This window comes from Pleurodeles waltl, chromosome 6 (assembly GCF_031143425.1).
Source record: "Pleurodeles waltl isolate 20211129_DDA chromosome 6, aPleWal1.hap1.20221129, whole genome shotgun sequence".
NCBI lineage: Eukaryota > Metazoa > Chordata > Amphibia > Caudata > Salamandridae > Pleurodeles > Pleurodeles waltl.
In genome coordinates this window covers 366984383-367008717 of record NC_090445.1, presented here as the reverse complement: position 1 = coordinate 367008717, position 24335 = coordinate 366984383, and the positions used below count along the sequence as shown (strand labels likewise).

The 24335-nt window shown below is 47.7% G+C and overlaps 1 protein-coding gene across 1 annotated transcript in view; it reads right to left on the bottom strand.

The window, feature by feature from the left end:
- Window positions 1-24335, bottom strand: part of SUPT16H (SPT16 homolog, facilitates chromatin remodeling subunit) — a 263510-nt gene that overhangs the window by 212347 nt on the left and 26828 nt on the right. The window contains exon 5 of the mRNA XM_069238275.1: window positions 367-513. Within this exon, the coding sequence (XP_069094376.1) occupies window positions 367-513 (147 nt within the window). The remainder of the gene's footprint in view (window positions 1-366; window positions 514-24335) is intronic.

Below are 24335 nucleotides of genomic sequence, written 5' to 3'. Positions count from 1 at the left end.
CCTCCTTGACCAAAAACAACCAAACGTTCAATCCTTCACCAATGTAATAGATGCAATAGGTCTGGAATGTATTGTGAAGATTCGAACATGTGCAAAGTTACTAAGGGACAAACATCAGAGGAATTCCTATCTCCGGTAACCCTAACTAACTACAGAGTGGCTACCGCCACGTTATGAAACAGTAATACATAAAAAAGGAAAGAAAGAGGAGGTAAATGGCAATTATAAGAGACCCATTCAAATATTTAAGAACAAAAAAGTTCAATAGCCAAAAGGTACACTTGGAGACCATACTTTTCAAAAGCAGGCACACTGCTATGGTCTGTATTTGACAGTGTTTCCACCAAGTATAGAATTGAACCTAACCTCGTCAGCATCCACAATTTCCATCACTCGCTCCTTGAAGAACTTGTTAAAAAGATCTGATGTAATGCTGGCAGCCTTCTTCATGAGGGCAAGCTCCCCTTCCTCCTTCACAGCGATTGTGTATGCCAGTACCGCACTAATATCAACCTGCCAAGTGAGAAACAGAAAAGAGAAACAGATGAGAAGAGGGGACAAGGGGATAGATGCAAACAGCTCCTAAAATCAAATTTCTGTGTCACAGAAGTCTATTGGTTATCCCAAGAAATCTTCAGAAAACTGAGAATTTTTCACACCTGTTAAAGGATGGAGGGTTTCGGAGGTGCTGTGGAAAATTGAAAAGTTAGGACAGTGTCAGGCCATCACGAAAATGCAACTTGAGAGCTTATGACTAACCTTCTCAAAGAACATGACATCCTGTTTTCGTAGAAGTCCACAAACCAACTATGCTTTCTATCACACAGTGACAGTCTTTGCCTTTGGACCCTGTACAGTGCTCGGCTTCATGTTGGCTAGCTTTGTACAACAAATACCACATGTATGCATCCATATAACTGGCTGCGGAAGAAAGCCGTCTCTTTAATATAGTGGACCAAAATGAGGTACACTGTGCAAAGAGTCAAGGCAAACCCCAAAGGAATTAGAGAGGCACAATTGACAACCCAAATGGTCTTTTGTGGTAGTGTCAGAGAGCAGTTAGGCATATAAGAGAAAGTGCTAAGCATGCATTGCACACACATGGGCAATAAGTGCAACATACGCTCAAAGAAATCCAACACCAGTTTATAAAAATAACACTTTTATATGAATTTCTATACCAAGATTATCTGAATCAGGTAATTACTTTGAGGTGTGATTTTTTTTGTTACAGTTATCTAAAGTTGACAAAGCAATTTTTGGAGTGGTAATGTTAACCTATTTTCTTTGGGGGGGGGGGGGGAATGACATCCTGCATACGAGTTCTTCAGTGACTTACAGGACTGTTCTTCTGGAGTTAAGGTAAGTATAGGGAAGATCCAAGGCAACGACAACAGCTCACTTCGGGAGGCACTGGGGCATTTGGGTGCAGTGGTGCATTTCAGCGTCAGGTACCATAATGTTACCCTATGGGAAAGAAACACACTGCATTCGGGCGCTTTAGCAACGACATACAGGACTGTTCTTCTGGAGTTAAGGTAAGTATGGGGCAAGGTCAAAGGCAACACTAACAGTTCATATCAGGGGTCTCTGTGGTGCCCAGATGCAGAGGTGTGTTACAGGATCAGGTGCTTCATTCACTTCAATGGAGATCGGTCCAGTCTTAAAAAATAAAATAAAAAAAAGGCTACAAGCAGGAACTGGGGGTCTAGTTCAGGGGAACCCACAGGAGAGATTGACCCCAGAGCATGTAGGGAGACCGTTGGCCCACTTCTCCTCAGGGTGTGGTGCTTGAGTGCAGTGGTGTCTTTTGGCATCCGGTGCAGGGGATACTCGCAGTTGGAAAGGGCACGGTTGGAAAGGGCATGCAGAAGGAGGCTGCAGGTGACGCTGGGAAGTCCACTTTTGCCAAACCCAAGATGTGATTCGTCCTGGAGGGCATGGGGACCACGCTGGCACAGTTGGCCCACTTCAACTTGGGCTAGTGGGGACAGATGCAGTAGTGCTGTCCGGTGTCAGGTTTTGGCATTCCGGAGTCCTCATCAGTCTTCTTAACTTCCTGAAGGGCCCTTCTAGAGCAGGCTTTGTTTCTGGCTGCAGTGAGGAGAGGCTCTCCACCTTCGGAGTGGAAACCAGTCAATCAGCACAGCAGTAGTTGGTAGGTTTTCAGGGAGCACCTCTAAGGTGCCCTCTGGATGCATGTATTAATAAATCCATCACTGTAATCAGTGGGGCTTAATACGAGCTGTTTGGTAGCAAAACATTCCTTTTTTCAGTGAAGTCATCATGTAGCTGGGGAACTCGTATTGACAAGTGCCCATCACATGTACTTAAAATGGCTTTATTGATCACTTACTATGTCTAAGAATCGACAAAAACATAGCAGGGTCATATCTGCTCTTGTAGATAGGTCCACACATGCAGACATTTTGACTTATTGGGATACAATTAGGTAAGCATTACTATGAATAGTTTTTAATGATTAGTTTCAGGTGGACACTCAGGACAGATTACGAATAGTTAACCCCCAGTTTCTAACCTCTAAGGTTTCTTTATGTAGAGGATCCTGAGAAGAACATATGTGTATGTATGTGTATATGTTGTTTCTGTGCCTGGCATGTTTGTGGATCATTGCATGGCTCCTGGTTTTTTTGGGTTGTTATACTAGATATCTACGAATTTCTGCTCTCTTTTTATCACACTTATCTTCTCCTCACTCTTAGGTCATGTCTCTATCAAACTATCCTCCTTTCTCACTCGGACTCATCCCAAATCCCTTCGACCACTTTCATCTCCTAAATATCTCTGCCTAAGCTCTTCCCTCCACCTCCACATCTAACTCACCAAACCTCACTCTACCTCTGTGACCTCCCACACAACCCTACTAAATTCTCCTGCATTCATCTCACCCTGCTACTATGCTCTCCCTAACCCTTCCACATCCTCTTTCCCCTCCGCTCCCCTTTTATTCATCTCAAGCCTTTGGATTGAGTAAATGAAGGATAAACTCCCAATTAACACTTCTGGATTTCTTTCATCCTCCACCCCTCCATTACTCCAGTCAATCTAACTAACAAACTCTCATATCCGCAACTCAAATTAACTCATAATAATACTAAAACTGTACTCCTTATTAAATTATACTAATCCATCACTAATTCTTGTTGGGTACCGAAGTAGCGTGCTACTCATCGAAAAGCGCTTCAACGCCTCGTCAGGGGTAGTAAGCGCTATATAAATACGATTACAATACAATACAATATAATTGCTTGACTTAGAAGGATAGGATGTGGCTGAATTGAAAGAGGAGTTTTAATGCAGATCTCAACCGACATATTAAAGGTACCGATTTAGGAGTTTTCAATATTTACTGGAATATAAAGACTATACACAAGAGGGTCCCCGTTTTGACTGTGCTCAGTTCCACATGTGCATGTATGTAAGAACACTAGATTTTTATTGATTAACGGGTGAGGAAAAAGGATAGAGCTTTTATAAGTTTCTGATAATGTACACAGATGGAATGTCTTTGTAGACAGACTTGGCATGGAGATGCGTATTTGGAATACATGGATATGTAATTTGTTTGAATTTTATACATCAATGGTTTCCACTTATAAGTTGAAGAGCACGGTTTAATAAGAATGGGAAAAAGGGATATTTTGCAATACGTTACAGTATTGCATATTATTTACAGCCTTGAGGAAGTCATTGGGCTACGTCCCAGACGAAACACGTGTTGGCTTGGCTGGAGTTCGAGTAAGAGGAGAAAATAAAAACTACTACATAAAATTGGGACATGATCAAAGACGTGTGCTTTATTTACAATGCATTGATTTAACAATCGATGGATTGTTATTTTACGGGGTTTTACAAAACCACCTTTTCACAAAAATAAAAAAATAAATAGATCCACACATGTAATATGGTACACCCTGCCTGGCTGTAAGAGTTACAAATATTACATGTAGTGTTAGGGAACATGGCACACAAGCGTGTCAAGTTGTGTTTTCACTTTTTAGAGCACCTTGTCACGCAGCCTGCAGTGAGAGTCTCTTATAAGCTGGCTCCCCTAGATTGGCACAAGGTAAGCTGCACCTCTTAGGAACCTTTTTTTTTAGTACCCAAGCCCTAGAAACCAGAGGTACAACTTACTAGGGACTTAGATGCTAAAGGCCTGGCCACTTGGGGGATAAGGTGACCAGTGGTCTTGTTTTTGAGGAAGGAACACTGGCACTAGGAGCCTGGTTAGCAGGAACCCAATGTCCTCCTTTTCAGAGGCACCAAGAGGTAATCATGTCAAACTGCACAAGTAGACTATGTGAGAGGGACACAGTCCTTGTCTGGAACACCTCCAACCGTCTTCTGATGTATGTTTTGCCGTGGAGACCTCCTACTAAAAATACTTAGAAGTAGATAAAGTCTGGTCAAAAACTAATTTAACACAATCCTGCCTAATTAACTGTTATTAGGCAGTATCTCATACAGAGGCCACTACAGTTTTCTTTCCTTCAGTTGCTTACAATACGCTCTTTAGATTACATAGTGAAGGCTACAATGGAATGTCCTATCAAGCCTAACCGTTGCTCATGGAGAACATGCTGACGACATTACTGCATTTCTAAGTTTCAAACTCATATGCACCCTGAGAACTTGAAAGTAAATGGGGGTTAGGCACAAGACACGGATCCTGTGCTTCCCTTGGCAAACTGATAGATATTATCTTCATCTGTGCTACAACACACACAAATCCAGTAGGGAAAATGTATGAATTTCTCTTCAGAGGTGCCTCTTTACTGCCACCTGTGCCAAAATTAGTTTAATCACTTAATGAACTGTAATAACATTTGGTGCAGACTGCTCAAAATGAGACCACTTATAAATTCCCATGTATACTTTATGACTTTTTGATGGAGCATGCATCTGTAGTAAACCCATACATTGGACAATATGGTGCAATGCAAAACGATAAATGTACTCATCTTGCTCAAATATCATTAAACATGTCCTTATTAAAATTACTAGCAAACACAAAAGTACAAACTTTTTGTCTAATAATTCATCAAATGAGCCTTTAACACATGAAATGTGTGTAGGAAGTTGTCTCTGTTTATACTATTTCGAAGTAAGAAATAGTGTGCACAGAGTCCAAGGGTTCCCCTTAGAGGTAAGATAGTGGTAAAGAGAGATAATTCCAATGCTCTATTTTGTGGTAGTGTGGTCGAGCAGTAGGCTTATCACAGGGTAGTGTTAAGCATTTGTTGTACACACACAGGCAATAAATAAGGAACACACACTGAAAGACTTATTCCAGGCCAATAGGTTTTAATATAGAAAAATCTATTTTCTTAGTTTAAGAACCACAGGTTCAAGATTTACAAGTAATACTTCAAATGAAAGGTGTAGGAAGTTGGCTCTGTATGTGCTATTTCAAAGTAAGGAATAGCATGCACAGAGTCCAAGGGTTCCCCTTAGAGGTAAAATAGTGGTAAAAATAGATAATACTAATGCTCTATTTTGTGGTAGTGTGGTCGAGCAGTAGGCTTATCCAAGGAGTAGTGTTAAGCATTTGTTGTACATACACATAGACAATAAATGAGGTACACACACTCAGACAAATCCAGCCAATAGGTTTTTATATAGAAAAATATCTTTTCTTAGTTTATTTTAAGAACCACAGGTTCAAATTCTACATGTAATATCTCATTCAAAAGGTATTGCAGGTAAGTACTTTAGGAACTTCAAATCATCAAAATTGCATGTATACTTTTCAAGTTATTCACAAATAGCGGTTTTAAAAGTGGACACTTAGTGCAATTTTCACAGTTCCTAGGGGAGGTAAGTATTTGTTAGATTAACCAGGTAAGTAAGACACTTACAGGGCTTAGTTCTTGGTCCAAGGTAGCCCACCGTTGGGGGTTCAGAGCAACCCCAAAGTCACCACACCAGCAGCTCAGGGCCGGTCAGGTGCAGAGTTCAAAGTGGTGCCCAAAACACATAGGCTAGAATGGAGAGAAGGGGGTGCCCCGGTTCCGGTCTGCTTGCAGGTAAGTACCCGCGTCTTCGGAGGGCAGACCAGGGGGGTTTTGTAGGGCACCGGGGGGGACACAAGCCCACACAGAAATTTCACCCTCAGCAGCGCGGGGGCGGCCGGGTGCAGTGTAGAAACAAGCGTCGGGTTTGTAATGGAAGTCAATGGGAGATCTAGGGATCTCTTCAGCGCTGCAGGCAGGCAAGGGGGGGGGTTCCTCAGGGAAACCTCCACTTGATCAAGGGAGAGGGACTCCTGGGGGTCACTCCTCCAGTGAAAGTCCGGTCCTTCAGGTCCTGGGGGCTGCGGGTGCAGGGTCTCTCCCAGGTGTCGGGACTTAGGATTCAAAGAGTCGCGGTCAGGGGAAGCCTCGGGATTCCCTCTGCAGGCGGCGCTGTGGGGGCTCAGGGGGGACAGGTTTTTGTACTCACAGTCTTAGAGTAGTCCTGGGGTCCCTCCTGAGGTGTTGGATCGCCACCAGCCGAGTCGGGGTCGCCGGGTGCAGTGTTGCAAGTCTCACGCTTCTTGCGGGGAGCTTGCAGAGTTCTTTAAAGCTGCTGGAAACAAAGTTGCAGCTTTTCTTGGAGCAGGTCCGCTGTCCTCGGGAGTTTCTTGTCTTTTCGAAGCAGGGGCAGTCCTCAGAGGATGTCGAGGTCGCTGGTCCCTTTGGAAGGCGTCGCTGGAGCAGGATCTTTGGAAGGCAGGAGACAGGCCGGTGAGTTTCTGGAGCCAAGGCAGTTGTCGTCTTCTGGTCTTCCTCTGCAGGGGTTTTCAGCTAGGCAGTCCTCCTTCTTGTAGTTGCAGGAATCTAATTTTCTAGGGTTCAGGGTAGCCCTTAAATACTAAATTTAAGGGCGTGTTTAGGTCTGGGGGGTTAGTAGCCAATGGCTACTAGCCCTGAGGGTGGGTACACCCTCTTTGTGCCTCCTCCCAAGGGGAGGGGGTCACAATCCTAACCCTATTGGGGGAATCCTCCATCTGCAAGATGGAGGATTTCTAAAAGTCAGAGTCACCTCAGCTCAGGACACCTTAGGGGCTGTCCTGACTGGCCAGTGACTCCTCCTTGTTGCTTTCTTTGTTCCCTCCAGCCTTGCCGCCAAAAGTGGGGGCCGTGGCCGGAGGGGGCGGGCAACTCCACTAAGCTGGAGTGCCCTGCTGGGCTGTGACAAAGGGGTGAGCCTTTGAGGCTCACCGCCAGGTGTTACAGCTCCTGCCTGGGGGAGGTGTTAGCATCTCCACCCAGTGCAGGCTTTGTTACTGGCCTCAGAGTGACAAAGGCACTCTCCCCATGGGGCCAGCAACATGTCTCTGGTGTGGCAGGCTGCTGGAACTAGTCAGCCTACACAGACAGTTGGTTAAGTTTCAGGGGGCACCTCTAAGGTGCCCTCTGGGGTGTATTTTACAATAAAATGTACACTGGCATCAGTGTGCATTTATTGTGCTGAGAAGTTTGATACCAAACTTCCCAGTTTTCAGTGTAGCCCTTATGGTGCTGTGGAGTTCGTGTTTGACAAACTCCCAGACCATATACTCTTATGGCTACCCTGCACTTACAATGTCTAAGGTTTTGTTTAGACACTGTAGGGGTACCATGCTCATGCACTGGTACCCTCACCTATGGTATAGTGCACCCTGCCTTAGGGCTGTAAGGCCTGCTAGAGGGGTGTCTTACCTATACTGCATAGGCAGTGAGAGGCTGGCATGGCACCCTGAGGGGAGTGCCATGTCGACTTACTCGTTTTGTCCTCACTAGCACACACAAGCTGGCAAGCAGTGTGTCTGTGCTGAGTGAGAGGTCTCCAGGGTGGCATAAGACATGCTGCAGCCCTTAGAGACCTTCCTTGGCATCAGGGCCCTTGGTACTAGAAGTACCAGTTACAAGGGACTTATCTGGATGCCAGGGTCTGCCAATTGTGGATACAAAAGTACAGGTTAGGGAAAGAACACTGGTGCTGGGGCCTGGTTAGCAGGCCTCAGCACACTTTCAATTGTAAACATAGCATCAGCAAAGGCAAAAAGTCAGGGGGCAACCATGCCAAGGAGGCATTTCCTTACAAAAGGTATTTTACTCAGGTATTCTAGGAACTTTGAATAGTCACAATAGCATGTACAGTTTTGACAAAAACGGCAATAAGCTATTGTAGGAAGTTGGCTCTCTATGTACTATTTCAAAGTAAGAAATAGCATGCACAGAGTCCAAGGGTTCCCCTTAAAGGTAAGATAGTGGCAAAAAGATAATTCTAATGCTCTATTTTGTGGTAGTGTGGTCGAGCAGTAGGCTTATCAGAGGGTAGTGTTAAGCATTTGTTGTACACACACAGGCAATAAATGAGGAACACACACTCAGACAATTCCAGGCCAATAGGTTTTTGTATAGAAAAAATATATTTTCTTAGTTTATTTTAAGGTCAGAGTGGTGTCCAAAACACACAGGCTTCAATGGAGAAGGGGGTGCCCCGGTTCCAGTCTGCCAGCACGTAAGTAACCGCGTCTTCGGAGGGCAGACCAGGGGGATTTTGTAGGGCACCCGGGGGGGGGGGGGGGGGGGGCACAAGTTTGCACAAGAAGTACACCCTCAGCGGCACAGGGCCAGCCGGGTGCAGAGTGCAAACAGGCATCTGGTTTGCAATGGAGTTCAATGGGAGACCCAGGGGCCTCTTCAGCGAAGCAGGCAGCAATTGGGGGTTGGCTCCTCGGGGTAGCCACCACCTGGGCAAGGGAGAGGGCCACCTGGGGGGGGGTCCCTTCTGCACTGGAGGTCGGATCCTTCAGGTCCTGGGGGCCGCGGGTGCAGTGTCTTTACCAGGCGTCGGGTTCTTAGAAGCAGGCAGTCGCGGTCAGGGGGAGCCTCGGGATTCCCTCTGCAGGCGTCGCTTGGGGGGAGTCAGGGGGGTCAACTCTGGCTACTCACAGGGTCGTAGTCGCCGGGGAGTCCTCCCTGTAGTGTTTCTCCGCAGGTCGAGCTGGGGGCGTCGGGTGCAGAGTGCAAAGCCTCACGCTTCCAGCGGGAAACGTCTTGTTTTTAAAAGTTGCTTCTTTGCTGCAAAGATGTTTCTTCTTTGGAGCAGAGCCGCTGTCCTCGGGATTTCTTGGTCCTTTTAGATGCAGGGTAGTCCTCTGAGGCTTCAGAGGTCGCTGGACCCTGTGGAACGCGTTGCTGTTGCAGTTTTTCTTGAAGTGGGTAGACAGGCCGGTAGGGCTGGGGCCAAAGCAGTTGGTGTCTCTGTCTTCTGTGCAGGGCTTTCAGGTCAGTAGTCCTTCGTCTTCAGGTTGCAGGAATCTATCTTGCTAGGTTCTGGGATCCCCTAAATACTCAATTTAGGGGTGTGTTTAGGTCTGGGGGGTTAGTAGCCAATGGCTACTAGCCCGGAGGGTGGCTACACCCTCTTTGTGCCTCCTCTCTGAGGAGAGGGGGGCACATCCCAAATCCTATTGGGGGAATCCTCCATCTGCAAAATGGAGGATTTCTAAAAGTCCGAGTCACCTCAGCTCAGGACACCTTAGGGGCTGTCCTGACTGGCCAGTGGTGACTCCTTGTTTTTCTCATTATCTCCCCTGGCCTTGCCGCCAAAAGTGGGGCCGTGACCGGAGGGGGCGGGCATCTCCACTAGCTGGAGTGCCCTGGGGCGCTGTAACAAAAGGGGTGAGCCTTTGAGGCTCACCACCAGGTGTTACAGTTCCTGCAGGGGGAGGTGAGAAACACCTCCACCCAGTACAGGCTTTGTTACTAGCCACAGAGTGACAAAGGCACTCTGCCCATGTGGCCAGCAACATGTCTGGTGTATGGCAGGCTGGTAAAACTAGTCAGCCCACACTGGAAGTCGGGTATGTTTTCAGGGGGCATCTCTAAGATGCCCTCTGGGGTGTATTTCACAATAAAATGTACACTGGCATCAGTGTGCATTTATTGTGCTGAGAAGTTTGATACCAAACTTCCCAGTTGTCAGTGTAGCCATTATGGTGCTGTGGAGTTCGTGTATGACAGACTCCCAGACCATATACTCTTATGGCTACCCTGCATTTACAATGTCTAACGTTTTGCTTAGACACTGTAGGGGCATAGTGCTCATGCACCTATGCCCTCACCTATGGTATAGTGCACCCTGCCTTAGGGCTGTAAGGCCTGCTAGAGGGGTGACTTATCTATGCCATAGGCAGTGTGAGGTTGGCATGGCACCCTGAGGGGAGTGCCATGTCGACTTAGTCATTTTCTCCCCACCAGCACACACAAGCTGGCAAGCAGTGTGTCTGTGCTGAGTGAGGGGTCCCCAGGGTGGCATAAGACATGCTGCAGCCCTTAGAGACCTTCCCTGGCATCAGGGCCCTTGGTACCAGTTACAAGGGACTTACCTGGATGTCAGGGTGTGCCAATTGTGGAGACAAAGGCACAGGTTCGGGAAAGAACACTGGTGCTGGGGCCTGGTTAGCAGGCCTCAGCACACTTTCAAATCATATCTTGGCATCAGCAAAGGCAAAAAGTCAGGGGGTAACCATGCCAAGGAGGCATTTCCTTACAGCTATTTTAAAAGTGGACAGTGCAAAAATCAACAGTCTGGGGGAGGTAAGTAAATGTTAAGTTCACAGGTAAGTAAAACACAGGGTTCAAAGTTGGGTCCAAGGTAGCACACCACTGGGGGTTCAAGGCAACCCCAAAGTTACCACACCAGCAGCTCAGGGCCGGTCAGGTGCAGAGGTCAAAGAGGTGCCCAAAACACATAGGCTTCAATGGTAACAGGGGTGCCCCGGTTCCAGTCTGCCAGCAGGAAAGTGCCTGCGTCCTCGGGGGGCAGACCAGGGGGGTTTTGTAGGGCACCAGGGGTGGGGGAGGGGGGGGGGGGGCAGGGGAACACACAAGCAGGCACAGAAAGTACACCCTCAGCGGCACAGGGGTGGCCAGGTGCAGAGTGCAAACAGGCATCAGGTTTTGTATTGAAAGCAATGGGGAGACCCGGGGGTCTTTTAATGATGCAGACAGGCACAGGGGGGTGCTCCTCAGGGTAGCCACCACCTGGGCTAGGGTCGCCTGGGGGTCGCTCCTGCACTGGAGTTCGGTTCCGTCAGGTCCTGGGGGCTGCGGGTGCAATGTTGGTTCCAGGAGTCAGGTCCCTTGTTACAGGCAGTCGCGTCAGGGGGAGCCTCTGGTTACTCACGGGCTCGCAGTCGCCAGGGAGTCCTCCCTGAGGTGTTGGTTTTCCACAGGTCGAGCCGGGGGCGTCGGGTGCAGAGTGGAAAGTCTCACGCTTGCGTTGGGAAAACATGAAGTCTTTAAAGTTGTTTCTTTGTTGCAGAAAGTTGCATATTGTTGAACAGGGCCGCTGTTCTCGGGAGTTTCTTGGTCCTTGGTTGCAGGGCAGTCCTCCGAGACTTCAGAGGTCACTGGTCCCTGTTGGATGCGTCGCTGTTGCAGTTTTCTTCGAAGTTGGGAGACAGGCTGGTAGGGCTGGGGCCAAAGCAGTTGTCTCAGTCTTCACTGCAGGGCTTCAGGTCAGCAGTCCTTGTTAAGGTCGCAGGAATCTAGTTTCCTAGTGTAGGAAGTTGGCTCTGTATGTGCTATTTCAAAGTAAGGAATAGCATGCACAGAGTCCAAGGGTTCCCCTTAGAGGTAAAATAGTGGTAAAAAGAGATAATACTAATGCTCTATTTTGTGGTAGTGTGGTCGAGCAGTAGGCTTATCCAAGGAGTAGTGTTAAGCATTTGTTGTACATACACATAGACAATAAATGAGGTACACACACTCAGAGACAAATCCAGCCAATAGGTTTTGTTATAGAAAAATATATTTTCTTAGTTTATTTTAAGAACCACAGGTTCAAATTTTACATGTAATAGCTCTTTTGAAAGGTATTGCAGGTAAGTTGTAGGAAGTTGGCTCTGTATGTGCTATTTCAAAGTAAGGAATAGCATGCACAGAGTCCAAGGGTTCCCCTTAGAGGTAAAATAGTGGTAAAAATAGATAATACTAATGCTCTATTTTGTGGTAGTGTGGTCGAGCAGTAGGCTTATCCAAGGAGTAGTGTTAAGCATTTGTTGTACATACACAGACAATAAATGAGGTACACACACTCAGAGACAAATCCAGCCAATAGGTTTTGTATGGAAAAATATCTTTTCTTAGTTTATTTTAAGAACCACAGGTTCAAATTTAACATGTAATATCTTGTTTGAAAGGTATTGCAGGTAAGTACATTAGGAACTTTGAATCATTTCAATTGCATGTATACTTTTCAAGTTATTCACAAATAGCTATTTTAAAAGTGGACACTTAGTGCAATTTTCACAGTTCCTGAGGGAGGTAAGTTTTTGTTAGTTTTACCAGATAAGTACGACACTTACAGGGTTCAGTTCTTGGTCCAAGGTAGCCCACCGTTGGGGGTTCAGAGCAACCCCAAAGTTACCACACCAGCAGCTCAGGGCCGGTCAGGTGCAGAGTTCAAAGTGGTGCCCAAAACGCATAGGCTTCAATGGAGAGAAGGGGGTGCCCCGGTTCCAGTCTGCCAGCAGGTAAGTACCCGCGTCTTCGGAGGGCAGACCAGGGGGGTTTTGTAGGGCACCGGGGGGGACACAAGCCCACACAGAAATTTCACCCTCAGCAGCGCGGGGGCGGCCGGGTGCAGTGTTAGAACAAGCGTCGGGTTCGCAATGGAGGTCAATGAGAGATCAAGGGATCTCTTCAGCGCTGCAGGCAGGCAAGGGGGGGCTTCCTCGGGGAAACCTCCACTTGGGCAAGGGAGAGGGACTCCTGGGGGTCACTTCTGCAGTGAAAGTCCGGTCCTTCAGGTCCTGGGGGCTGCGGGTGCAGGGTCTTTTCCAGGCGTCGGGACTTAGGTTTCAGAGAGTCGCGGTCAGGGGAAGCCTCGGGATTCCCTCTGCAAGCGGCGCTGTGGGGGCTCAGGGGGGACAGGTTTTGGTACTCACAGTCGTAGAGTAGTCCGGGGGTCCTCCCTGAGGTGTTGGTTCTCCACCAGCCGAGTCGGGGTCGCCGGGTGCAGTGTTGCAAGTCTCACGCTTCTTGCAGGGAGATTGCAGGGTTCTTTAAAGCTGCTCCTTTGGATAAAGTTGCAGTCTTTTTGGAGCAGGTCCGCTGTCCTCGGGAGTTTCTTGTCGTCGAAGCAGGGCAGTCCTCAGAGGATTCAGAGGTCGCTGGTCCCTTTGGAAGGCGTCGCTGGAGCAGAGTTCTTTGGAAGGCAGGAGACAGGCCAGTGAGTTTCTGGAGCCAAGGCAGTTGTTGTCTTCTGGTCTTCCTCTGCAGGGGTTTTCAGCTAGGCAGTCCTTCTTGTTGCTGCAGGAATCTAGTTTCTAGGTTCAGGGAGAGCCCTTAAATACTAAATTTAAGGGCGTGTTTAGGTCTGGGGGGTTAGTAGCCAATGGCTACTAGCCCTGAGGGTGAGTACACCCTCTTTGTGCCTCCTCCCAAGGGGAGGGGGTCACATCCCTAATCCTATTGGGGGAATCCTCCATCTGCAAGATGGAGGATTTCTAAAAGTTAGAGTCACTTCAGCTCAGGACACCTTAGGGGCTGTCCTGACTGGCCAGTGACGACTCCTTGTTATTCTCATTATTTTCTCCGGCCTTGCCTCCAAAAGTGGGGGCCGGGGCCGGAGGGGACGGGCAACTCCACTAGCTGGAGTGTCCTGCGGTGCTGTGACAAAGGGGTGAGCCTTTGAGGCTCACCGCCAGGTGTTACAGCTTCTGCCTGGGGGAGGTGTTAGCATCTCCACCCAGTGCAGGCTTTGTTACTGGCCTCAGAGTGACAAAGGCACTCTCCCCATGGGGCCAGCAACATGTCTCTAGTGTGGCAGGCTGCTGGAACCAGTCAGCCTACACAGATAGTCGGTTAAGTTTCAGGGGGCACCTCTAAGGTGCCCTCTGTGGTGTATTTTACAATAAAATGTACACTGGCATCAGTGTGCATTTATTGTGCTGAGAAGTTTGATACCAAACTTCCCAGTTTTCAGTGTAGCCATTATGGTGCTGTGGAGTTCGTGTAAAACAGACTCCCAGACCATATACTCTTATGGCTACCCTGCACTTACAATGTCTAAGGTTTTGCTTAGACACTGTAGGGGAACAGTGCTCATGCACTGGTACCCTCACCTATGGTATAGTGCACCCTGCCTTAGGGCTGTAAGGCCTGCTAGAGGGGTGTCTTACCTATACTGCATAGGCAGTGAGAGGCTGGCATGGCACCCTGAGGGGAGTGCCATGTCGACTTACTCATTTTGTTCTCACTAGCACACACAAGCTGGTAAGCAGTGTGTCTGTGCTGAGTGAGGGGTCTCTAGGGTGGCATAATACATGCTGCAGCCCTTAGAGACCTTCCCTGGCATCAGGGCCCTTGGTACCAGGGGTACCAGTTACAAGGGACTTATCTGGGTGCCAGGGTGTGCCAATTGTGGAATCAAAAGTACAGGTTAGGGAAAGAACACTGGTGCTGGGGCCTGGTTAGCAGGCCTCAGCACACTTTCAATTCAAAACATAGCATCAGCAAAGGCAAAAAGTCAGGGGGTAACCATGCCAAGGAGGCATTTCCTTACACCTAGGTTCTGGGGGCCCCTAAATAGTGAATTTAGGGGTGTGTTTAGGTCTGGGAGGGCAGTAGCCAATGGCTATGGCCCTGAGGGTGGGTACACCCTCTTTGTGCCTCCTCCCTGTTGGGACAGGGGCACATCTCTAATTCTCTTGGGGGAATCCTCCTTCTACAAGATGGAAGATTTCTAAAAGTAAGGGTCACCTCAGCTCAGGGCACCGTAGGGGCTGTTCTGACTGGTGGGTGACTCCTCCCTGTTTTTCTCATTATCTCCTCCAGCCTTGCCGCCAAAAGTGGGGGCAGTGGCCAGAGGGGCGGGCATCTCCACTAGCTGGGATGCCCTGGGGCGCTGTAACAAAAGGGGTGAGCCTTTGAGGCTCACCACCAGGTGTTACAGTTCCTGCAGGGGGAGGTGAGAAGCACCTCCACCCAGTACAGGCTTTGTTCCTGGCCACAGAGTGACAAAGGCACTCTCCCCATGTGGCCAGCAACATGTCTGGTGTGTGGCAGGCTGGCAAAAACTAGTCAGCTTACATTGGAAGTCGGGTATGTTTTCAGGGGGCATCTCTAAGATGCCCTCTGGGTGTATTTTACAATAAATTGCACACTGGCATCAGTGTGCATTTATTGTGCTGAGATGTTTGATACCAAACTTCCCAGTTTTCAGTGTAGCCATTATGGGACTGTGGCGTTCGTGTTTGCCAAACTCCCAGACCATATACTCTTATGGCTACCCTGCACTTACAATGTCTAAGGTTTTACTTAGACACTGTAGGGGCATAGTGCTCATGCATATATGCCCTCACCTGTGGTATAGTGCACCCTGCCTTAGGGCTGAAAGGCCTGCTAGAGGGGTGACTTACCTATGCCACAGACAGTGTGAGGTAGGCATGGTACTCTGAGGGGAGTGCCATGTCGACTTAGTCATTTTCTTGCCACCAGCACACACAAGCTGTGAAGCAGTGTGCATGTGCTGAGTGAGGGGTCTCTAGGGTGGCAATAGATATGCTGCAGCCCTTAGAGACATTCCCTGGCATCAGGGCCCTTGGTACCAGGGGTACCAGTTACAAAGTACTTACCTGGGTGCCAGGGTTGTGCCAACTGTGTAGACAAGGGTACAGTTTAGGGAAAGAACACTGGTGCTGGGGCCTCGTTAGCAGAGTCCCAGCACACTTTCAAATCATAACTTAGCATCAGCAAAGGCAAAAAGTCAGGGGGTAACCATGCCAAGGAGGCATTTCCTTACAATGTGATTATCATTAGTGTAGGAATTCCATCGTTTCTATGTGGTTACCCCACATTTTTCTTATTTTGAATGGTAAAACTGAAGTGTTTACACTGCTACAATCAGTCTAAAAAATCTTTTAGTAGGTCACAACTGCCCCTTTAAATATTGATGTCACCCCCTATGTAGGTCTTGTAGCCCATAAGCTAGGGTGCTTCGTATTTAAAGATACGACATGTAAAAATGTAATCATATTTACCAGGACACTCCTGGTTTTTCACCAGCTGTGCAGACTTAGGGAAACTTAGCTTTTGTCCCAGTTTTTAGAGAGTGACTCCTGAAAATGATGGTGATTTTTTTTGGTTTTACTAAGCAGAGATAGTTAACAGATTTCTCAGAAAGCAATTTAATTCAAGTTTTGTTTATTTATATAAAAAATGATTCCCCCATATATCTAAAAGCTAAAAGGAATTTTAACATTCTAGAACGGTGACCACCTCCAGACAGCAACTTAAGACCTAATTATTTAGGGGGCAGGGGCAGGAGGGAGAACAGTTACTGCATCCTAATCCCTCTGTTGCTGAATAGGGGAGAAGGATACAGGCAACTTATGTGCACAGGTTCAGACCTCAGTATCTGAAGGCAATGGAGTAGCACTCCTTAAACCAGACAAAGCCCTTGGTACTTCTTGCTTGACAGTGGATAGCAGGGTTTTGCAGACCATGCAGCTCTTGGATAAGCACAGCCTCTGGAGCATTACCCACAGAGGTCATTCTAGTCAGTCAAGAGTGGTACAGGCCTTTTCTTCTTGCCCAAGTACCACAGCTCCTTGGCAGTGAGATAAATCCTCCTGCTCAGATTAATTGTCAAGAAATCTGCACACTACTTTTCTGCTACATTTCTTAAACATTTCACATTACGGAGGAAGGATTAACAGTACTCTTTGGCTCATCATAACTCAACTTTTTATCTTTAATTAAAAGGTATTATTTGTTGTTTCTAGGTTGAAAAATTTAATTTTCTTTCCACTTACAAAGGGAGTTCATTCTTCATCATTACACAGGCATTCATAATATTTCATTGTGTGCTTAAAACCTTATCTGAGATATTCTATATACCTTCTCCCCCCAGGTCACAGCAGCAACAGCTTCCAAGACTCAGGCAAGTCTAGCTGCAGAATGGCAACCACACAGAATTGCTCATCAGGTCTGGCATCTTCTCAATACCTAGAATGGTGCACAGGCCTCTATATCCAGATGCAGACGAAAGACCAAACTAATTACTGGTGTTCGGTAGAACACAACCACCTCTCTTGGGGTCAGTATAGGTTGCCAGTGTGTCAGCTACAATTAAGAAAAAGATTTTTGTAAAAAATCAGAGAAATATCCGGTCTTCATTTTTCTGGCTAGAAACCTCCTCTACCCACGATGCACATGGGTTTCAGAAAAAGCAGGGGCATGGGAAAGGCAGGGATGGCGGAGATGGACATCAACAGCTCAAATACAAGAAGACCACCATTTAGTATAGCGCACACAGTCAGTCCAAAAAAAAACCTCACATTTCACCACTCTCCTTACTGACCACGTATATTTCATATAGAAATTCTAATTTCATAAATGTCGCGGACATAATGAAGGCAAGTGACTCGAGGTACTAGGACAAGTTTGACTTTTTTTTTTTTTCCTCTCTCTTTTTTTTTTTTTTTTTTTTTTAAATGGAGGTCACCCTACAGGTGACCAAGTAAAAGGCTTGTGCCCCTATACTTTAAATCTCTCTGCCGGTCGTCATGGAGCAGCAATTACATTCAGGGAGTATGGGTGCCCCGAAATCACAGGTACAGGAAAGTACTTCTTTTTGACATGGTTCCTCACCAATTCTCCTCGCCCCCCTCCCCCCCCTCACTTTTTGACTGGTACATGATGAGATTTCGACTGAAAGTGCACTGGGTTCCTGGTAACTAGGTCCCCAGCCCCAGGCTTTTTCCCTAAACTGTACAGTTGATTCCCAAATTGGCAAAACCTTTAGCACCCTCTGTAAGTCCCTAGTAAATGGTACCCCTGGTACCTAGGTCCTAAGGTACTAAAGGAGGTCCCCAAGGGCTGCAACAAAAATTGTGCCACCCTCACTGACCCCTCACCAAGCACAGGACAGGCTTCCATTGCAGGTTGTGTGTCTTGGTGCAGACAAAACTGAAAACACAACATGGCCCATAGTCTGTGTGCCAGGTCCCTACCCTCCTCCCCCCCCCAACACTGCATGCCATACATGTAAGTCATCCCTCAAGCAGGTCTTACAGCTCTAAGCCAGGATGCATTAAATTACATGTGAGGGCATATCTGCATGTTGAGACATGCCCCTGCTATGTTTTTGTCAATTCTCAGACACAGTTAGTGACCAGGGAATATTGGTCATGGGTACAGTATTAAGATTTGAGTGCTGTAAGAATTTAGAGATTTGAGGCACAACAGAATTTTAAGGTATAAGAGTAAGTTGTATGTAACGTTAAACCCCCTATGATTACATTGCATTGTAACATTTTATGTGGGGCATTGAAGCGCTTCTTTAAAGTCACAGCTGAAAACGTATTATAACTTAAGTGGTGTTGATGAGCCTTTGTTATTTTAGTTTCTCTTTATGAGAAAAAAATATACTAATTATTTTCACAGAAAGGCTACACGCAATCCCTTTGAACTAAACATACTTGCCAAAAATAAGCTGATGCTACTTTTAAGGAAAAGAAAATAAAGGTATACTGTAGGAAGTTGGCTCTGTATGCACTATTTCAAAGTAAGGAATAGTATGCACAGAGTCCAAGGGTTCCCCTTAGAGGTAAGATAGTGGCAAAAAGAGATAATACTAATGCTCTATTTTGTGGTAGTGTGGTCGAGCAGTAGGCTTATCCAAGGAGTAGTGTTAAGCATTTGTTGTACATACACATAGACAATAAATGAGGTACACACACTCAGAGACAAATCCAGCCAATAGGTTTTTGTATAGAAAAATATCTTTTCTTAGTTTATTTTAAGAACCACAGGTTCAAATTCTACATGTAATATCTCATTCGAAAGGTATTGCAGGTAAGTACTTTAGGAACTTCAAATCATCAAAATTGCATGTATACTTTTCAAGTTATTCACAAATAGCTGTTTTAAAAGTGGACACTTAGTGCAATTTTCACAGTTCCTGGGGGAGGTAAGTTTTTGTTAGTTTTACCAGGTAAGTAAGACACTTACAGGGTTCAGTTCTTGGTCCAAGGTAGCCCACCGTTGGGGGTTCAGAGCAACCCCAAAGTCACCACACCAGCAGCTCAGGGCCGGTCAGGTGCAGAGTTCAAAGTGGTGCCCAAAACACATAGGCTAGAATGGAGAGAAGGGGGTGCCCCGGTTCCGGTCTGCTTGCAGGTAAGTACCCGCGTCTTCGGAGGGCAGACCAGGGGGGTTTTGTAGGGCACCGGGGGGGACACAAGCCCACACAGAGATTTCACCCTCAGCAGCGCGGGGGCGGCCGGGTGCAGTGTAGGAACAGGCGTCGGGTTCGCAATGTTAGTCTATGAGAGATCTCGGGATCTCTTCAGCGCTGCAGGCAGGCAAGGGGGGGGGTTCCTCGGGGAAACCTCCACTTGATCGAGGGAGAGGGACTCCTGGGGGTCACTCCTCCAGTGAAAGTCCGGTCCTTCAGGTCCTGGGGGCTGCGGGTGCAGGGTCTCTCCCAGGTGTCGGGACTTTGGATTCAAAGAGTCGCGGTCAGGGGAAGCCTCGGGATTCCCTCTGCAGGCGGCGCTGTGGGGGCTCAGGGGGGACAGGTTTTGGTACTCACAGTATCAGAGTAGTCCTGGGGTCCCTCCTGAAATGTCGGATCTCCACCAGCCGAATCGGGGTCGCCGGGTGCAGTGTTGCAAGTCTCACGCTTCTTGCGGGGAGCTTGCAGGGTTCTTTCAAAGCTGCTGGAAACAAAGTTGCAGCTTTCCTTGGAGCAGGTCCGCTGTCCTCGGGAGTTTCTTGTCTTTTCGAAGCAGGGGCAGTCCTCAGAGGATGTCGAGGTCGCTGGTCCCTTTGGAAGGCGTCGCTGGAGCAGGATCTTTGGAAGGCAGGAGACAGGCCGGTGAGTTTCTGGAGCCAAGGCAGTTGTCGTCTTCTGGTCTTCCTCTGCAGGGGTTTTTCAGCTAGGCAGTCCTTCTTCTTGTAGTTGCAGGAATCTGATTTTCTAGGGTTCAGGGTAGCCCTTAAATACTAAATTTAAGGGCGTGTTTAGGTCTGGGAGGTTAGTAGCCAATGGCTACTAGCCCTGAGGGTGGGTACACCCTCTTTGTGCCTCCTCCCAAGGGGAGGGGGTCACAATCCTAACCCTATTGGGGGAATCCTCCATCTGCAAGATGGAGGATTTCTAAAAGTTAGAGTCACTTCAGCTCAGGACACCTTAGGGGCTGTCCTGACTGGCCAGTGACTCCTCCTTGTTTTTCTCATTATTTTCTCCGGCCTTGCCGCCAAAAGTGGGGCCTGGCCGGAGGGGGCGGGCAACTCCACTAGCTGGAGTGTCCTGCTGGGTTGGCACAAAGGAGGTGAGCCTTTGAGGCTCACCGCCAGGTGTGACAATTCCTGCCTGGGAGAGGTGTTAGCATCTCCACCCAGTGCAGGCTTTGTTACTGGCCTCAGAGTGACAAAGGCACTCTCCCCATGGGGCCAGCAACATGTCTCGGTTTGTGGCAGGCTGCTAAAACTAGTCAGCCTACACAGATAGTCGGTTAAGTTTCAGGGGGCACCTCTAAGGTGCCCTCTGTGGTGTATTTTACAATAAAATGTACACTGGCATCAGTGTGCATTTATTGTGCTGAGAAGTTTGATACCAAACTTCCCAGTTTTCAGTGTAGCCATTATGGTGCTGTGGAGTTCGTGTTTGACAGACTCCCAGACCATATACTCTTATGGCTACCCTGCACTTACAATGTCTAAGGTTTTGTTTAGACACTGTAGGGGTACCATGCTCATGCACTGGTACCCTCACCTATGGTATAGTGCACCCTGCCTTAGGGCTGTAAGGCCTGCTAGAGGGGTGGCTTACCTATACTGCATAGGCAGTGAGAGGCTGGCATGGCACCCTGAGGGGAGTGCCATGTCGACTTACTCGTTTTGTCCTCACTAGCACACACAAGCTGGCAAGCAGTGTGTCTGTGCTGAGTGAGAGGTCTCCAGGGTGGCATAAGACATGCTGCAGCCCTTAGAGACCTTCCTTGGCATCAGGGCCCTTGGTACTAGAAGTACCAGTTACAAGGGACTTATCTGGATGCCAGGGTCTGCCAATTGTGGATACAAAAGTACAGGTTAGGGAAAGAACACTGGTGCTGGGGCCTGGTTAGCAGGCCTCAGTACACTTTCAATTGTAAACATAGCATCAGCAAAGGCAAAAAGTCAGGGGGCAACCATGCCAAGGAGGCATTTCCTTACACTGTAGAAGACTCTTTACTATTTTTAGTTTTGGTTGTCTCATCACCCTTCCCCTGGGGAGTCTTTGTGACCCCTTTCTTTTGGTCACCCCCTGTTGAAGTCTTGGACACCCTTGTCTTGACCCAATGGTCCGCCTTCTTTCCCAATTCTTGGGGAGAAATTGGTCCTAGGTCTACCAGATGCTGATGCAGTTTATCATTGAAACAATTACTTAACAGGTGTTCTTTCACAAATAAATTGTACAGCCCATCATAATTACTTACACCACTGCCTTGAATCCAACCATCTAGTGTTTTCACTGAGTAGTCAACAAAGTCAACCCAGGTCTGGCTCGAGGATTTTTGAGCCCCCCTGAACCTAATCTTGTACTCCTCAGTGGAGAATCCAAAGCCCTCAATCAGGGTACCCTTCATGAGGTCATAAGATTCTGCATCTTTTCCAGAGAGTGTGAGGAGTCTATCCCTACACTTTCCAGTGAACATTTCCCAAAGGAGAGCACCCCAGTGAGATCTGTTCACTTTTCTGGTTACACAAGCCCTCTCAAAAGCTGTGAACCACTTGGTGATGTCATCACCCTCTTCAAATTTTGTCACAATCCCTTTGGGGATTTTTAACATGTCAGGAGAATCTCTGACCCTATTTATATTGCTGCCACCATTGATGGGTCCTAGGCCCATCTCTTGTCTTTCCCTTTCTATGGCTAGGAGCTGTCTCTCTAAAGCCAATCTTTTGGCCATCCTGGCTAACAGGAGGTCATCTTCACTGAGAGCATCCTCAGTGATTTCAGAAATGTGGGACCCTCCTGTGAGGGACTCACTATTTCTGACTAACACAGTTGGAGACAGGACTTGAGGGGTCCTGTTCTCCCTATTTAGGACTGGAGGAGGGACATTGGCCTCCAAGTCACTAATTTCTTCCTCTGTGATGTCATCATCAGAGGGGTTGGCTTTTTCAAACTCTGCCAACAGCTCCTGGAGCTGAATTTTGGTAGGTGTGGAGCCAATGGTTATTTTTTTGATATTACAGAGAGACCTTAGCTCCCTCATCTTAAGATGGAGGTAAGGTGTGGTGTCGAGTTCCACCACCTGCATCTCTGTATCAGACATTATTCTGCTAAGAGTTGGAATACTTTTTTAAGAATCTAAAACTGTTTCTAGAATCTAATTCAAACTTTTAACAAACTTTTAAACTCTAAAAAGACAATGCTAAACAGGGACTTAACACACAAGGCCCTAGCAGGACTTTTAAGAATTTAGAAAAATTTCAAATTGCAAAAATCAATTTCTAATGACAATTTTGGAATTTGTCGTGTGATCAGGTATTGGCTGAGTAGTCCAGCAAATGCAAAGTCTTGTACCCCACCGCTGATCCACCAATGTAGGAAGTTGGCTCTGTATGCACTATTTCAAAGTAAGGAATAGTATGCACAGAGTCCAAGGGTTCCCCTTAGAGGTAAGATAGTGGCAAAAAGAGATAATACTAATGCTCTATTTTGTGGTAGTGTGGTCGAGCAGTAGGCTTATCCAAAGAGTAGTGTTAAGCATTTGTTGTACATACACAGACAATAAATGAGGTACACACACTCAGAGACAAATCCAGCCAATAGGTTTTTGTATAGAAAAATCTCTTTTCTTAGTTTATTTTAAGAACCACAGGTTCAAATTCTACATGTAATATCTAATTCGAAAGGTATTGCAGGTAAGTACTTTAGGAACTTCAAATCATCAAAATTGCATGTATACTTTTCAAGTTATTCACAAATAGCGGTTTTAAAAGTGGACACTTAGTGCAATTTTCACAGTTCCTGGGGGAGGTAAGTTTTTGTTAGTTTTACCAGGTAAGTAAGACACTTACAGGGTTCAGTTCTTGGTCCAAGGTAGCCCACCGTTGGGGGTTCAGAGCAACCCCAAAGTCACCACACCAGCAGCTCAGGGCCGGTCAGGTGCAGAGTTCAAAGTGGTGCCCAAAACACATAGGCTAGAATTGAGAGAAGGGGGTGCCCCGGTTCCGGTCTGCTTGCAGGTAAGTACCCGCGTCTTCGGAGGGCAGACCAGGGGGGTTTTGTAGGGCACCGGGGGGGGACACAAGCCCACACAGAGATTTCACCCTCAGCAGCGCGGGGGCGGCCGGGTGCAGTGTAGGAACAGGCGTCGGGTTCGCAATGTTAGTCTATGAGAGATCTCGGGATCTCTTCAGCGCTGCAGGCAGGCAAGGGGGGGGGTTCCTCGGGGAAACCTCCACTTGATCGAGGGAGAGGGACTCCTGGGGGTCACTCCTCCAGTGAAAGTCCGGTCCTTCAGGTCCTGGGGGCTGCGGGTGCAGGGTCTCTCCCAGGTGTCGGGACTTTGGATTCAAAGAGTCGCGGTCAGGGGAAGCCTCGGGATTCCCTCTGCAGGCGGCGCTGTGGGGGCTCAGGGGGGACAGGTTTTGGTACTCACAGTATCAGAGTAGTCCTGGGGTCCCTCCTGAGGTGTCGGATCTCCACCAGCCGAGTCGGGGTCGCCGGGTGCAGTGTTGCAAGTCTCACGCTTCTTGCGGGGAGCTTGCAGGGTTCTTTCAAAGCTGCTGGAAACAAAGTTGCAGCTTTCCTTGGAGCAGGTCCGCTGTCCTCGGGAGTTTCTTGTCTTTTCGAAGCAGGGGCAGTCCTCAGAGGATGTCGAGGTCGCTGGTCCCTTTGGAAGGCGTCGCTGGAGCAGGATCTTTGGAAGGCAGGAGACAGGCCGGTGAGTTTCTGGAGCCAAGGCAGTTGTCGTCTTCTGGTCTTCCGCTGCAGGGGTTTTCAGCTAGGCAGTCCTTCTTCTTGTAGTTGCAGGAATCTAATTTCTAGGTTCAGGGAGAGCCCTTAAATACTAAATTTAAGGGCGTGTTTAGGTCTGGGGGGTTAGTAGCCAATGGCTACTAGCCCTGAGGGTGGGTACACCCTCTTTGTGCCTCCTCCCAAGGGGAGGGGGTCACAATCCTAACCCTATTGGGGGAATCCTCCATCTGCAAGATGGAGGATTTCTAAAAGTTAGAGTCACTTCAGCTCAGGACACCTTAGGGGCTGTCCTGACTGGCCAGTGACTCCTCCTTGTTTTTCTCATTATTTTCTCCGGCCTTGCCGCCAAAAGT